This window comes from Podarcis gaigeae (genome assembly GCF_964106915.1).
Source record: "Podarcis gaigeae genome assembly, chromosome: 12".
Lineage (NCBI taxonomy): Eukaryota > Metazoa > Chordata > Lepidosauria > Squamata > Lacertidae > Podarcis > Podarcis gaigeae.
In genome coordinates, this window is record NC_139688.1 from 47,964,343 (window position 1) to 47,981,909 (window position 17,567).

The 17,567-nt window shown below is 45.0% G+C and overlaps 1 protein-coding gene across 2 annotated transcripts in view; it reads right to left on the reverse strand.

The window, feature by feature from the left end:
* LIMD1 (LIM domain containing 1) overlaps positions 1–13,142 on the reverse strand; it is a 42,834-nt gene extending 29,692 nt beyond the window's left edge. Inside the window, exons 1-3 of one of the 2 annotated variants that reach the window (XM_083705810.1) lie at positions 12,883–13,022; positions 12,009–12,171; positions 10,330–11,827 (exon numbers count right to left, since the gene is read on the reverse strand). In XM_083705810.1, the coding sequence (XP_083561936.1) occupies positions 10,330–11,806 (1,477 nt within the window). In that variant the 5' untranslated portion in view covers positions 11,807–11,827; positions 12,009–12,171; positions 12,883–13,022. Of the gene's footprint in view, positions 1–10,329; positions 11,828–12,008; positions 12,172–12,882 lie in introns of both variants that reach the window. The other variant, XM_083705811.1, reaches the window with a different exon arrangement.
* Between the last annotated feature and the right edge of the window lie 4,425 nt (positions 13,143–17,567).

Below are 17,567 nucleotides of genomic sequence, written 5' to 3' on the forward strand. Positions count from 1 at the left end.
AGTATCTGATGCTCCACAACGGCTAACAAGTTGTGTTCAATTGCTCACCTCTATCATCAACACTGTGTATTCTCCCTCCTTCCAAACTGAAGTATGAACAATACAAGGGCATTTAATTTTTGAGCCCATTTGTTTTGAGAGGACATCCTTATTTTGCATGCTATTACAGTGGTACCTTGGGTTACAGATGCTTCAGGTTACAGACTCCACTAACCCAGAAATATTACCTCGGGTTAAGAACTTTGCTTCAGGATGAGAACAGAAATCGTGCTCCGGCGGCACGGTGGAAGCGGGAGGCCCCATTAGCTAAAGTGGTGCCTCAGGTTAAGAACAGTTTCAGGTTAAGAACAGACCTCCAGAACGAATTAAGTTCTTAACCCGAGGTACCACTGTATAAGGAAGTACAATACATAGCGTAATCATGTGTAGTTCTCCAGTCTGCTGAAGAACCTGCAGTCTAGTATGTACTCGCAAGGACCACATAAACCTTTCTGCACTTTTATTTCATATGGTCCTTTTTCCTGTTTTTTATTATTTTTATTTAATTCTCTCCCTCCTTAGATCATATCTGTTCCAAATATTTTCTATATTACAAAATTACAATAATTAAAAAAAACAACTCCTGTCCATCATACATCCAATGACCTACTCACATGCCCATCTGTGAAAACAGCCAGACTGGCAGGCTTAGGGAGAGGGCATTTTCGGCGATGACTCTATATTTGTGGGATGTTTTGCCCCATCAGTGAAAGCCTTTAAGAACGTCTGCATTCTTTGCTACTAGCCCAGAGATGGATGGAAGGAGAAGTACCAACAAAACAATGAATTGCAGACAAAAATGATGGAGTACGCAGAGATGGCGAAACTGACGGGGAAGATCAGAAACCAGGAAAATCAAGTATTTTAAAAAGACTGGAGAAAATTCTTAATTTATTTAAAAGACCACTGTAAACAGTTAAAATCATTGGCAGGGATGTAATGACACATGTAATGTGGAATTATCTATGGTAACTATGGACATACAACAGACGGACAATGGTAAGAGATGCAGTAAATTTAATCTTAAATATAGAACCCATGGAGGGAAGGAGGGAGGTCCGAAGGTTCAAAAGAACCTTTCATTTTAATGTTTGAAATGGTTAAGTTAAAACGCATAAAATTGTGAAAAACCAATAATTAATAATAATTAATAAATAAGAACGTCTTCATTCTCTTAAACAGGATGCTTGCTCAGATTGTTGATCTTATGAAAGTGGTTGTAGCTACAATTATTGATCAGCTCTTAGTGTTCTTGCAGGCCTTGATGTGCTTTTAGTGTTAGTGCTGGTTCTTATACTAATTTTTAGTAATATTGCCGTATTGCTTTTTGAAGATTATCATTATTTATACTGTATGCTGATCAATGGAAGCTGTTGTGAGGACGTTTTTCTCTTAAATACTTTTACAGTGGTACCTCGGGTTAAGAACTTAATTCGTTCTGGAGGTCTTTTCTTCACATGAATCCTGAGGTATCACCTTAGCTAATGAGGCCTCCTGCTGCTTCTGCTGCGTGATTTCTGTTCTCATCCTGAAGCAAAGTTCTTAACCCAAGGTACTATTTTCTGGGTTAGCGGAGTCTGTAATCTGAAGCATATGTAACCCGAGGTACAACTGTAATAGTAATATGAACAATAGTGTCGTGGTCAAGGTGAATAAAGGAAACAAGCTATTTCTTTTAAAAAGGGCAACCCCTGACCAAGGAAACCCAGCAGAGAACGATTTGGTGCAAGGGTTATGTGCATGCACACAGCTTCTAAAAACTAGGAATCTTTCTGTCCTCCACTTACTGCTGACAGTTCACATGTGTGTGCAAAAATATTGTGTGTCAGTATGAGTCTCTTCTTGCATCGGGGTTATAGTCCTCTGTAATGCATCATAACAGCAGCTGGAAGCAAGACATGCACATCTGTACTAGTATTCTGTGCAACCCACAATACTTCTTTACATGGCAGAACACAACCTCTGCATCTGAATATACATTCAGGTTCATACATTCAGACTCTTCAGAGCCCTGGTAGAATGGCCACAATGTTTGAAGAGGAAAACAGCAGCAACTCATAATTTTCACTTTGGTTTTCTAGTTGTAGGGCAATTTGTCTCTGCACAAAGATGCCTCTGTTCGCCTTTAGCATCATGTGGAAAGTAAATGCCTGACTTGCATCTTAGCTTCTGAACAAGGAATCTTTGGAGCAGAGCAGGACTGAAAACATGCCTTGTGAAAATATGCCTCGGCTCTTATCAGACTTGGTTTCTCCATCATAAATCACAAGAAACGTTGTCACCGGGGAAAAACCCCACCTCATGAGGCCCACGCATCAGAGGCTTAGGAGTTGTCAGTAATGGAAACTCGATCCTCTGAAATGATTCAAAATGCCAACAGTCCCAGCCACAACGCTAACAAAATCAACAACTTTATTTCAGCTTCCTGGCTTTCTGAAGCGCTCAAGAAAACTTGCAAAAAGAACTGTCTCCCATCATTTAAAAAATAATAATAAATTAAGCGAACTCTAGTCATTCTGAGTTACTAACAAGGTTGAAATGTCTGCTTGGGCGTGTCTGACTATCGTGGTAGCCTCCTCATTAAACTCTTGCTAGTGTAAGATTTTTCACTATTGGGCTTCAACTCTTATCATCCCTGAACGTTGTTTTATGCTGACTGGAAGTCCCAACACATCTGGAGGCTCCACAGGTCATCAACGAGTTAAAGTGAACCAAATTGTTGGTTTCTACTTTGTTGTATGTACACAAAATGCAGAAATGCATATTATATGCTCTCAGATTTAAGCCAAAAGTAAAAGCATACTCTACATACCTCATGCTGAACCATTCTGTGTAAACCAGGCATGTCCAAAGTCCGTTTGGGGCCGGGGGCTAATCCGGCCCACCAGTTGATTTAATCCAGCCCCCGTGGCAGTATATGTCCTGGGGTTAAAATCCTTAAAAAAGCTCAGCAACTTTGGTCGGCCCTCACGAATGTTCACTTCATCAAATCTGGCCCTCTTTGAAAAAAAGTTGGGGCACCCCTGGTTTAAACAAAGGTAAGATTGGCTAGATAAATAGGTACCGCTTTATAGCGGGAAGGTAAACGGCGTTTCCGTGTGCTGCGCTGGTGCCGGCTTGCCAGAGCAGCTTCGTCACGCTGGCCTTTGGACAGCGCTGGCTCCTGGCCTCTTAAGCGAGATGAGCGCACAACCCCAGAGTCGGTCACGACTGGCCCGTACGGGCAGGGGTACCTTTACCTTTACCTTTAAGATTGGCTAAGAATAGGCAGGGCCAGTGTTCGAAATTAGCCAGGTGCCAGGCACATTTTGTGATTGGTGCGGGTCCAATTGCAACCACATGGCAATCTCTGGTTGGCAATTGTGGAAGGCAAAATGTCACTTAGAGAAGGATCTAAAATATTTTATTTTTTTTTAAGCTTGAATTAGTTTTGTTCTGGATTGGGATTTTTTAATGCTTTAATGTGTTGCAAACCACTTTGAATTCTATTCTTCAAAATAGGAATTGGTACAGAAATGCAACAAATAAAAATATTTTTTTTAAAAAATCCCAATGGGGGGGGGGGGACAGCACCTAGACATTCCATTGGAGCCAGTGTTAAGAACTCAGATATATAAGCTAGGTCATCTAATCTTCCTTGCTGTATTATACTGTATTGTTTTAATTAGTGTTTTTATAGTTGTTTTGATTTTGTGTGGAGTGCCCTACCTGGGTGGATGGAGCAGCCAAGTAATTTCGTTGTCCCCGAGAGGGGACAATGACAATAAAGATATTATTATTATTATTATTATTATTATTATTATTATTATTATTATTATGTGCCAAATGGCTGGTTAAACCAGGGTTACAGTTGCCAAAACAGAATGCCTCATTGCCATTTTTGAGCCAGATGGCTCGAAAGTTGTATTTTTCAATACAACTTTTGGGTTCCTGAAACTCATTCTGATTGTGAGGATAAAATATCACAGACAGAATTCTACAGGCAGTGAGTGTGCTAGAGGAGGGGTCAGCAACCTTTTTCAGCAGGGGGGCGGTTCACTGTCCCTCAGACCTTGTGGGGGGCCGGACTATATTTTTATTGGGGGGGGCATGAACAAATTCCTATGCCCCACAAATAACACAGAGATGCATTTTAAATAAAAGGACACATTCTACTCATGTTAAAACACACTGATTCCCGGACTGTCCATAGGCCGGATTGAGAAGGCGTTTGGGCCTTCTCAGTCTGGCCCCCCACAAGGTCTGAGGGAGTGTGGACCGGCCCACTGCTGAAAAAGTCTGCTGACCAAGTGCTGAGCCAACTAGTTCCATAAATCCTCTCTTACAAGCCTTCTTGCAGGACTTTTATGAAAATGACAACAAAGCAGCCCATATCACACAAGAACGAACCGTGGTTCTTTCTTCTAACCCAGTCATCAAAAACCTTGACTTCATTTGGCGTTTCCATCCTTTTGCCCTACCACACAGGGTTTATCATGCATGTGTGTGTTGCAGCTGAACTGGCAGGTAGTTTTAGCATGCTAGACCTCAAAAGAAATTGTTTGCATCTCAAATATTCTTTGGATTAGACTGCGTGTGTGTTTACACAGAAATATACCTTAAACTCTGGTTTTTCACAAGATTGTGGGAAGTAAATGTTGACTGGGGAACAGAAGCTTTCCCCACCCCATTCTCTTCCTATCTTTAGTTCCAAATAAAAACCGTCTAAGAGTTAAAAAGGGATGCTGGCAAGATATAAAACTACTGTTTTCAAATGTGTTGCCTTTTGCAACTAACACACTAATAAAAGCTAAAATGCGGCAGCTAGACTGGTGATTGGAAGCGGCCGCTGAGACCATATAACACTGGTCCTGAAAGACCTACATTGGCTCCCAGTACATTTCTGAGCACAATTCAAAGTGTTGGTGCTGACCTTTCAAGCCCTGAACGGCCTCAGCCAGGTATACCTGAAGGAGTGTCTCCACCCTCATCGTTGAGCCCGGACACTGAGGTCCAGCGCCGAGGACCTTTTGGTGGTTCCCTCTCTGCAAGAAGTGAGGTTACAGGGAACCAGGCAGAAGGCCTTTTTGGTAGTGGCACCCGCCCTGTGGAACACCCTCCCAGCAGATGTCAAGGCAATAAACAACTACAGTGGTACCTTGGGTTAAGGCCTTAATTCGTTCTGGAGGTCCGTTCTTAACCTGAAACTGTTCTTAACCTGAGGTACCACTTTAGCTAATGGGGCCTCCCGCTGCCGCCGCGCGATTTCTGTTCTCATCCTGAAGCAAAGTTCTTAACCCGAGGTACTATTTCTGGGTTAGCGGAGTCTGTAACCTGAAGCGTATGTAACCCGAGGTACCACTGTACCTGACTTTTAGAAGACATCGGAAGGCAGCCGTGTTTAGGGAAGTTTTTAATGTTTGATGTTTTATCGTGTTTTTAATGTTCTGTTGGCAGCTGCCCAGAGTGGCTGGGGAAACCCAGCCAGCTGGGCGGGGTATAAATAATCAGTGGCGTAGCTAGCCGCTAAAGTGCCCGGTTGCGGTGTGCGCATCCCACAGCCGGGGGCGGGTCAAGCTGCCCATGGGGGCGGGGCATGCTGCATGGAGCCTCTCTACTATCTCCCCCTCAGCTGTAGGGCGGCTGAGGGAGAGGCGGTAGGCAGGCGCAAGCCCAACACTGCTGTTTCAGGCAGCGCCCAAGCCCCACATCACTCCCAGGAGAGTGCTGACCCCAGTGGTGTGGTGCCCAGTGCCAGCCTTGTTTAGTTACGTTTGTTGATTGAATTTAACAGTTTCATGATCCCAATTTTTAAAATTATTTTTTAAAACTTACATTTTTGTCATTTTGTCACACACACACACACACAGCCCCCGCCGGGTTGACACCCAGGGTGGACCGCACCCGCCGCACCCCCTTCCTCTGCCACTGTAAATAAATTGTTATTATTATTATTATTATTATTAATAATAATAATAATAATAATAATAATAATAAATCATTTCAGCTATGACTTTTAAACCACTCATGTTTCCATTTCCTGATTTTCACAAACTAGCATGCAACTGCTGCACACACACTTGCACTTGTAGAGTAGGGCAGGCTTGCTCTGAAAATTCCCACATGCGTAACATATGCCAAAGCTCTGGATAACTCAATGCTCCTATCGCGTTCAAAACCAATTCCGCCACTTACACTTAAATAACTATCAGGAGATTAAAGGGGTGGGGACACAATATTCTACAGCAATGAATTTCCCAGTGTATTCCATGCAAATAAATATATGTCATCAGGAAGCAATTCCTACGTTACATTTTCTTCATGGGTGTGCCTTTAGAATTACTAGACCAGAAAAGTACACATTGGGTTGGAAGAAGAGTTTGGATTTGATATCCCGCCTTTCACTCCCCTTCAGGAGTCTCAAAGCGGCTAACAATCTCCTTTCCCTTCCTCCCCCACAACAAGCACTCTGTGAGGTAAGTGGGGCTGAGAGACTTCAAAGAAGTGTGACTGGCCCAAGGTCACCCAGCAGCTGCAGGTGGAGGAGCGGAGACGCGAACCCGGTTCCCCAGATTACGTGGCTACCGCTCTTAACCACTACACCACACTGGCTCTCACTGGATCCAGACCCTGCCCCCAGCAGTAGCATCCCCTTAGTGGAGTTCTGCTCAGGAAAGCACGAGAAGGGCAGAGCAGAAAGGCCATTTTTGCCACTCCCACCTGCAGCCTCCAGCACTGCCTTTGAGGCTGCTCCAACTCTCAGGAGCACATTTTTAGGGGGCACAGGGGTGGGGAAAATGAGTGGACATCGACTACTCCGCCACTGGCATTCCTTCTCTGGATCAAAAGACTTCTGTGGATGCAATGAGTCCTGCCATTCATGTCTGGAACCTAGCCACAGAAAATATTCTCCCAGAAATTAAATGTATGTGGGTTCCCCACCCAGCACCAGGGAAGAAAAAAGAGAGAGAGAGTGCGATCAAGATATTGCATTCTTTGCAGCTCCCGAAGAAAACAAACACAAAGAGGATTTCAATTCCAAAAGAATGTTTCCCATGCTCTTTCCTTTGGCAGAATCGTTCTGAAAATAGTCCTATAGAGCAAAGCCTTATGTTGGAAGAGGCCTGGAGTCAACTGTATACATTCTCTAATATTTCGTCAGTGACGCTGCCCCCTACATCCTTCTCAGGCTTTTCCTGAGGTGGTGGGGGTCTACTATTGGATTCCAAGGGGACTTGAAGTAGCTTCAGTTTTCCTCGTTCCCACAAGTACATTAATTAAAATAATCTTACACACCCACTGTCTAGACCTTCTGTTGCCAAAATTACTATTGTGTTTCATTACATGCTTTCAGGGAGATCAAAGTATACCCTTCGCAATGCTATTTAGTGAAGGGCAAAAGCCAAAACTCACTCCCCAAGTTTAGACGCGCTATATTGGTACACGTCTATTTCTCTGGAGCACATTTATACACTGTCATTCAGCCTGACTGGTTTCCACACAACGTGTAGCTTCACTCCTTAGAAAAGCAAAATCCAAAATGCAGCTCACATGACCACTTCTTGACGCCAGGTGATTCTTATTCTGCGCAGATTGCATCATGCCCATGATTAGAAAGAAGACTGTCTGAAACAACTGCATCTTGCGCTCAGGACAATTTTTCAGCTTGCTGCCCCCCAAAAAAACAACCAAACCTCAGCACAGATGAGCAACTGCATGAAAAAGTAAAATCCAAAAGCAACTGTGTGAATTGGGGCCTAGCCTACCATTAATGTGGCTGTCCTCTGTGAATTTAGGCTTTCGGGTTAAGGCAGAAAGTTCTAGGAAATAACTAAGAATATTAAATCACAGTCCTTGCCTAATCTGGTATGCCCTAGTTTCAATTTTACCTAGACAAGAGCTAAACTGTGCAGCCCCACAAACCTCCCAATTACAATTTAGCATCTTCCTGTGATAAGAACTATTTTGTCTTAATACTAAAAAAAAAACCAAAAAAAACCCGTAAGTCCATCACCAAAAGAAAGCTGGTGTAGCATAGTGGTTATGAACATTAACCTATGAGCAGGGAAATCCTAAATTTAAATCTCAAGCTCACTGATTGGCCTCTCCATCTATCATGTGGCGTTAACCACACAGGTCTACAGCTGGAGACCACAGGGAAAGACTTCTACTCTCATGGTCCTCTTATGAACTGCTAGAGACATCCAGCTTGCCACAGAATGCTGGAGACGATGACAAACCCAAGAAGGCTATTCTTATGCTCAAGAAAATGATTTGTTGAACCTTCCTGGCAATTATAGGGCAGGAATTACATGCTTTCAGAAACCAAAGTTGTTGGATTACATCTCCCATCATCTGTGACCACTGGCCATGGTAGCTGGGCTTGATAGGGCCTGTAGTCCCACATCTGGAGGACAACATGTTGGCTACCCTGGCCCAGTAGTGTGGAGGGCACAGGGTGCAAAAATTGTTAGGAGTGCAAAATTTCAACACAAAATCTCAACACAGCTGTGCGCTTCCTTTGCTGGGCTCCACTGAAAACGGCTTCCCCATGCAAAGCAGTCAGAGACCTCTGCAGATAATAGAATAACTCTTCTTTTCTTACCTCTGCGGCTGCAATCTCCTGGGTGACACAAACACCGTTAGGCAGTTGAATGTGCACCCTCCCACCCATCCCTCCGCACGGTCCCCGGCTAGTGGCAGCCCTCGCTATGCCACTGCCCTGGCCTACCATATCCCTGTTAAGTGACAGCAACCGTAAGGCTAGAAAAAAACGTAAGTAGCAATGTGACGTTCTCTTATCTGCACGCTCTTGGAAGCGTTTTAAATATAAGAATCAAGTAAGATAGAAGAGCGATGGATTCACTGTACTGATGCTGTTATAATTGGGACACCTAGCCCTACCATCTACCACTGGAAAAGTAAAGGAGACATGCGTAATTAGTGGCAAAATTATCTCCCATTTTCAATAAAGCCAACAGCAGATCTACCGTTTGCAATCATATGGGCAACCTCTACTCATTAGGCTACAGGCCTGCTGTTCATCTACTCTAAAGGTCAGTGCCCCACCTGGCAAAGAAGTAAATGGAAAAACACATAAGCTACTACTGTCAGAATTGCATAATGAGCATACCATGATAACAGATTTAAAGCCTCGTCAAGAACGCGTCCTAATGAGAAAACACCAAATATGCTGAGCACCTGCTAGTAGAAAACCAAGAAGGACGACTAAGTAAGGCGAGCCAAAGGCCCAATTACTTCTTTAACCTGTGGTTCAACAAGTGGCAGCCTGGGCACTGAATCTAACTGGGCACACTCAGCTGGTCTACTGGCAAGGGAGCAAGTCCTCTTGCATGTGAGAGGCTGCAGAAGAACAAGGCAAGGAACATGCGTCATGAAAGTGCCCCACAGAATCCTTTTTGGCCCAGGTGGCTGCCCCATACACAAAGTCTCGGGTTCGTTCAAAAGGGCACCCTCCCTGGGGAGCATTCTCAGTTTACATGCTGATCCATTTCTATTGTTCTATATCACCCCACCTCTTCCAGAAAGTGAGGAGCATGAGAGGTAGTCACTTTCCTTGGTAACAGAGTGGAAGGGATGAGACTTGACTCCTCGCCCCATCAACCGTTCAGAGCAGCCCACAAGTTAGTTGCCGACGAGGGACAATTTCCCAACAATTCTTCTTAAATCCTAGTACTTTTGGGTTCACTGGGTGATGAGCTTGGTTGCCTAAACAGAATACAGCTTAAAAGCAATACAGTATCGTACAAGATACAACCTTATGTGGCCTTGGTGCCATGATCCTTAATTCACTTCCATGGAACTAAAGGCCACTTACAACTGGCCGGTTTCTTTCACACAGCATTTTTCCAGGTTGTCACCCAAACCGGCAACTGCTTTGGACAAACCTAGTCAGCCTTTTTGGGGCGAGAACGAAACACTATTTAATCAATTTCCCCATCAGATTATTTTAAAGCCAGTGATTAAAATAATAATAGCTATAATCCGACACACAGCATAAATTAACTACAGCCACTGAGACATTAAAATTGGTATATCAACTTGCTTCTAAAATACGCTTTCCATTCCCCCTTTTTCCCTAGCTTATCATTTTCTACTGAAGTTTTTATATTAAAATTGTAGCTTTCGGTAAACATAATTTGAAAAGTATTAGCTGCTCCCCACGATTCCTGACACTGAAAAGAACAACACAAGAAATATGCCTGCAGGTGCAAAATACTGTAGCATTTATCAATGAACGTATAAATAAAAATCCAATGCGCTGTTAAGTGTAAAAACGCATATACCTACCAAAGTAGTCAGCCTTTGGACAAACATCCATCTCCTGCTCCAGGCGCTGGGTAAGAGCTTCTAATTTTAATTCAGCTGTGGATGGACCCTGTTCCTGCTGAGGAAGGAGTGTCTGGCAGGGTAGCTTTATTTTTGCAGAAGCGGTGGTTTCGTGGTGACCAGAGTCATGCCGCAGAGTGGCGGTGCCCTCTTTAAAAGGAGATTTCGGAACATCAGAAATCATTGGCCCATGAGATGTTGAGCAGATGGAATTCTGCTCGGGACTCATGCCAGACCCAGCACAATTGAGCCTGTGATTTTGACAGTGGACTACAAAATGACCTGTTGGTTTCGGATGAGTGTTAGTTTGTTGATAATCTACACTTGGAGGTAGGGGAGCAGGAAGGAGGCCGGAAGCTGAAGGCTGAGTACTGTCACTATGCCTCGACTGAATATTGCCATTGCTATTGTTTGGAGTACCAGAAGCCCACAATTCCATGCCACAGTTTGGGTTAAAATCATCAGATCGATTGGAAGAGCGTCGAGAGAACGATGGAGACCTCTGCTGCGAATATTCCGCAGGCAACTCATCACCAAACCCAGTGGAAGAGGGCAACGGGGTACAGGCCTTAGAGAAAGACGATGATCTCGGGCAACCTGGATTCAGCTCATAGCTTTGGCTAAGCCCCGGGCCTTCGCCACTGCTTTCCTGACTTCCATACCCGCTTTCTGAAGACCTGTAGGAGTTCCGTGGCTGCTGGTATGAATGGAGATCTGCCTGAGGTTTCGTAGGACTTCTCTGCAACGACTCGTCATGATTAACGCTGGACCATAAATGGGGGCCTAGGCTGGATTTCAGGCTGGAAAACTTGCCAGCATCTCTACCCCAACTTTGAAGGCTTGCCCGGTTATCACTGTTATTGGGCTCCTCGTGAGAAAGAGAACAAAAAGATGTCTTAGGATTCGATGGGTTCAGCTGACCTGCTCTCTGATAACTATGTCCTCCAGAAACGTCTGAGCCCCCAAGACTTTCACTGTATCCGTAATCATCGCTGGACCTCTTGTCATCCTGGTACAGCTTTGTTCGCTCTCCATCAGCATGCGCTTGGGGCTGGTTTGGGAAGGCAAGTTGATGGCCTACACACACGGTTGACGGTGTAGCCAGAGGGGGCTTTGCTATATTTTCTCCTGAATGCAGTTTATTTGTTCCTGCAGTGCTTCTAGCCACAGGGTGGCCTGGGAGCAGATGCTGAAGGCCAAAACCAGCCCCGCCATTTGGAGCCCCCGTGGCTGAGTTCACCAATTCCTCTTGTTCTCGCTGTTTCTGAAGGTGAATTTTGGCCATTTTGGTAGCAAAAACCCTCCTCGTTTCTTCAAATTCTGGGTTGTTCCCAACCGCTTTGTCTACTCGAAAAAGCCCATCCTTGGAGGCTTCATACATATTGAGATCTTCTATGAATTTACTCGCCTCCAGACCCAGGTCATCGTATTTGTCCATTTTGTAAAGATTCACTTGTGCCTACAAACAAGCAGGATGGAAAAACCAAAGCGATGGTATTTTAACTGCTCCAGTCAGCTCAAGATTTCCACTCAGCAACCAATGGGGCTACTTAAGGCATCCAAAACATCCCATGTAAAACGTAATTAATATTTTTTTATGAGAAAAAGTAGAAAAACAACAATAACACAGGTCCCCAAACCTGTTCTTAAAACGTTTCCTCTTCCTCAGGTTATAAAAGATAACTTTAAGTGCAGAGGGTATCCCCCCCCCAAAAAAATGGCAAGATCCAATTCTTTGTGCTTTAATCTGACAGAAATGCTTCTTCAGGCTTCCCCGGCTTTTATTCACTTTGGTGGAAAATACTGAAATAATAAATAGAGGACAAAGGGGTGTTTTAGCACAAATCTCACCAAAACTTACTCCCCTGCTACTGCCAGAGGAGATTACCTCTTGGGCTAACCTTGGGGGCAGACAAACTGTGGGTCAGCATGTGTTGTTTGGGGTCAGGTCAGGGTGGTGCAAGGAAGTTTCTAAACAGAGGATCTCTCGTGGATGCTTTTAGTTGAGATCCCTGCATTGCAGGGGGTTAGACTAGATGACCCTGGGGGTGGGGGTCCCTTCCAACCTTGCGAGACTCTGGGGTTCCCAAGGGGTCGCCGCGCGTGGAGTAAACAGGAAAAGCCCTCCAACCAGAGGAAACAGGAGCAGCTCCGGGGAAGCCGCGCGCAGGTTCCTATCCACTGTGGAGGAAGGAAGGAAGGAAACGCGCGTTTTCCAGATTCCGGCCCCGCCAAAGCAGAGGGGAAACCTTCGCCACTCCTTCGCCGCCCACCCAACCCGACTCAAACTTGGGAAAGGAGATTTCTCTCCTCGCCACCCCGCCTTCCTCAAGAATGTCCCCCTCCTTCCCGCTCCCTCTGGGGGGAAAGAGGCCACTTGGAGCAGCGCGCGCGCGCAGACCTTTTACGCGCAAACTTTTTACGCGCGGAAGTTCTGCTCGCTTGCTAGTTTGCGCGCAGGCAGCGGGCAGCGCCAACCCTTTGCTGCGGCGCTTCTCCGCCTGACTCACTCACCCGAGGGCGGACTCCGCCTGCTCTGTGGGGGGAGACGAGCTTCTCGCCTGCTTTCCCCCCCACCGACGAAAAGCTCTCGCGGCTGCGCTAGCGGGGAGGACGGCGCGCTGCTTCTCCTTCGCCAAGGGCCGTGGCGCCGCTCGCCCTTGCTCTCCGCGCAACCGCGAGGTTTCCTTCCTCCCTTCCGAGGCGCCGCTCTTTTCGGGCCGCCGAGGCACTTCGGCCTCCTCCTCTTCCCTTTCTCGCTCGCTCGACAACCCCTCGCCTTCCCGTGCCAGGCTAGAGGAGGAGGCGGGAGGAGGAGGAGCCCAGGCCGGCGGGGAGGAGTTGCGAACAGGTCTTTGCAACGTGGTTGAAAGGGAAAGAGAGAGCGAGGGAGACCCGAGTTAGTCAGCGCTGGAGCGGGACCAAAACCGCCCTGCTCTCCCTCCCAGCGCTTGCAGCCAGTGGCGTAGCGTGGGTTGTCAGCACCCGGGGCAAGGCAAGTAATTTGCGCCCCCTAAGCCGTGGATTTGCGCCCCCTAACCCCCAGATGTTGCGCCCGGTGCGGCCGGCCCCCCCCTGCACCCCCCACGCTACGCCACTGCTTGCAGCCTCCAGCCTCGGGTGATTTACTCGGAGCCAGCACGGAAAACGGTTCTCAGTGCCCGTCCGGAAATACTATCAGTAGCAGCAGCAGCATGGGTGGCGCTTCTGCCTTCAAAACAACCCTGCGAGGTAGTCCGGGCTGAATGGCGGGTGCCTGGCTCGCTGTCAGTGGCCGCTGACACTTAACTCAGTGGTTTTCCAAGGGTGGCAAATCACCCTGGTGCGGCGGGAGCGGATGGCAAGTGTGGCAGGAATATTCAAGGACAACCCAAAGAAACATGGGTTTAAACATGTCGGTGTAGTGTAAACATGTCTGGCGTCACTCCAAATATGGATAAGTATTTTTTCAAATTGAGAGCAAGAGCATCAAGGGATAACTGTAGACAGTCCCAGGACAATGCCAGGAGTTGTTTCTGTTTTCCAATGTATTTCTTATCAATAATAATAATTTTAAAATTGGTGTGGCGCAAGTAGATTTTTATTACATAAATTCAATTAAAAACCCTATGCCCTTTTAAAATGTGCTTTTTGGGGGCGTTATTTGGTTGTTTTTATTATTTATTTTGTGGTTTTATATCTTGATTTTATTCTATGCACTGCTCTGAGACCCCCGGGGTTTAGGGCGGTATCTAAATTAAATAAATACCGTACATAAATAATATTCCAAAAGTTTGGCCCAGAGAACAAATTTTGAGAACCACTGCACTAACAAGGCACCGCTTTTATGCACATGCAAGTAATGCTTCCATCCCTTGTGTTTTCCTATCCATAAACAGCATTTTTGTGGGTGCAGAATTAGTTGTACTGACTTCCAAATCCAAAAGGGCAGGGTGTTTTTTTCCCAGCTGGAGCTCAGCTCCTGCACCTCTCAGGTGAGTGCCATTGCCTTTCTAAGAGAACAAGGGATAAGTCTGTCGTGAGCACCTCTTTTTCTATAAAAATAGCCCTGCAAAAGGGTATAGGTGAATGTGAAGCTAAGGACCAAGACCAAGATGAAGGCCCACCAAGGTCTTGTGTTGAGCATGCTGTTTTGTGGAAAGTGAGTTGTGGGCAACCTGACACCCACCAGGAGCAACACATATTGTTCATGAAGTGTGAAGAGACATTAGTGACTCTTTTGGAAGTGCCTGGGGCATATGCTGCCCAGAGACCATCCGGGTCATGCCCCCTGACCCTTGGTCAGAAATTATAATTCACACTGCTTCAGTTTATCGTAATTAGCAAAGCTTTCATTCCTTAAAACACAAGCAGGGACCCTCGAGCCTATGGACCAAGTTAGGATTGGCACAGGCCCCAATTTGGCCTATGAGGCCATTTTCCCCAAACTGCTCACCTGCCCTACAGCTGATGTCATTGATATGTGACTTCAGGTGTGGGGTAGGTAGAGACATGGATGCAAAGGAACAACTAGGAACCTCTTGATTGTTCCCTGCCCAAAATGGGAACTCTAGTACAGCTGCTCCCACCAGGGCTTGCTGTCAGCACAAATATATGTTTTTATTTATAATAAAAATATTATAATCCTCAATTCAGTAAAAAGATCTCCATGTGCTTTATGTAAACCCAGCAAAAAATGCAAACAAATCATTTAATATTTTCCCTAAAAACTAGATTAGAACAAAGCGCAAATCACAAATAAAACAGAGAATTTTCATTTGCCCAAACAAGACTTGAATATGCCAAACTAAGCTCTCAGTATGACAGCCCTGAATCTGTTTTCTGTTTACCTATTATTTCTACAGGAACTTTAATTAGAAAAAGTGCTCTATAGGTTTTTCTGAAAAGAAACATGTATGGCAGGTCATTACGGCTGCAATTCTATAGTCACACATGAAGCTGATTCCCCTTAAAGTCAGTGGGACTTACTTCCGGGTAGACAGGTACAGGATTGTACTGAAATATCCACATTTTACATACTAGGGAACTGTGAACGTTACTTGTGCAAAGCTGAGCAGAGATTTGAATGACTAGGTCACCTATGTTCTCGTTATTCTTTTGGCTAGTTCCCATATTCCCTTGTACTTTTATTTTTATGGACATGACATTTTGCCAAGTACAAAGCAACAGACAAAATGTTCTGAATGCATTCTGTCTATAGCAAGAAAGCCCTGTGTTTCCCTCACATTCTGTCTACATGCTTGATTCCCTAGTGGCTAGAGAACAGTTTTTCTGTCTCATGATAGTAGAACTCATAGATATCCAATGAAACAAAGTTGGAATATTCAGGATAGATAAAAGAAAGTACTTATTCAGGCAACGTAGTCAAACTGTGGATGGCCACAAACCTGGATGGCTTTAAAACAGGATTAGACAAATTTGTGGAGGAGGGGGTTATCAATACCTAGCAAGATTCAGAGTGGGCTCCTTCCTTGCCCCCATGACACCCTTTGATTCTCAGTTCAACCATCAAGTAAGGTTGGCTTGATCCCTGCTTTGCCTTGTTCCTGATGCAAATCTTCACTCATCCCTTCTTCCCTGGGGAAGGCACCATATCGTGGTTCGCCTCAGGTGCCAAAATGTATTGGGCCAGTGCTGGGACCAACACTAAAAGTATATTGCATTGACAATGCCATATATTGCAATGGGCTGATTCCATGTGCATGTTCATTATGATTGATGCATCCTTTATCAAATTCCGCAGAAATGCAATTGCTCTTTAACAGATTTCCAACTGAGTCAGCTCATATGCACATCATCAGATAGCCGAGGAAAGGAAGGGATAAGAAATTAACAGCTCCAACCTAACCATGTCTACTCAGAAGTCCGATTGAATTCAGTGGAGCTTACTCCAAGGTAGATTGAGTTAGGATTGCAGCCTGAGCTGTAATCCAAAACATATGTGGTATATGGGCATGTCTGCATTGATCCTGTCATGTCCAGATGATAAAACTGTGTAGTGAGAAAAAAAGCAAGTATCTCCTTCAATATATAAGCAAATTATGAGTGTGCTCAGTGTGCAAACATGTTTGTTTATTTTTCCCATCTGTTATGTACTACTCAGCGATATTTTGTTTCACAGAATAATTGCTGCCCTTGAATCAAACATTACTGCTTTTATTAAGAAACCTGCCTGAATAATCAGACTGAGGCTTTGAACAAATGAATTTCCCATGCACTGAATTGCAAATAATGGAAGGAAGGGAGAAAAAACCCAACAACCACCTGGTTTAATCCTGCTCCAATTTGTCAAGAGCTGCCTGCAGGACTGTGCTTGAAAACCACGAGGACATTTAGCGCCCTCTGTGAATCTGTCTCAGTGGAAAAAATGAAGCTGATGTCTGCACAACTAAAATGAAACCTCACTAGACAAGGGATCCTGCTGAAATACATATGCAGGCTTTCCTTTCCTGATAAAGACGAACACAACAATTGCAAGCAACTCTGAAAAGTTATTGGGACAATTTCCATCACACACACACAAAACACTTTTGTGCACAGATGTAGCAGCATAGCATATGACAGAAGAAAACCGGCTTGTGAGGAGCATGACAAAGCAGGGGTAGAAGCCCTCTAGATTTTGGAAGACTACAGTTTCCGTTATCTGGCGTTGATGGGAGTTCTGTCCCAACAACATATGGAAATCACCACGTTGGCTACCCGTGATCTTAGGGAAGACAGGATAGGAAAGGGATACCCCATCTCATCTGACAACCCCACCAGGATTCCAGTCCAACCCAATCCAATCCAAAAGGAAAGGCCAAACCTAGTTTATCCTTGCCAAACATGAGAGCATAAATAGTGACTAGCAGCTGTCAGAAGCAGAAAGATTCAGGATTATGGTGGGTTGATGAATCAGGTTGCCATAAAGCTTCATATATGCTTTGTGAAGTTTTACCCGAAAGTACCAAAGGCACACACAGGTATTGAGCAGTTTGCAAGGGTTGACCATCTTTAATAAGTTCTGATGGATTTTGACATTAAAAGACCTGGCGTTTTAATAAAGTTCAATGCAGCGAACATAAGGAGAAATGTCTGCTGTTATAAACCTCAACACATCTTTCCCTGCTTTACTGTTTTTAGCTTCAAGCATGCAATTTCTTCTAACACCTTGCCACCCCTACACTTCAAGTCTGAGCAATTTGTTCCAAGAAATCGCA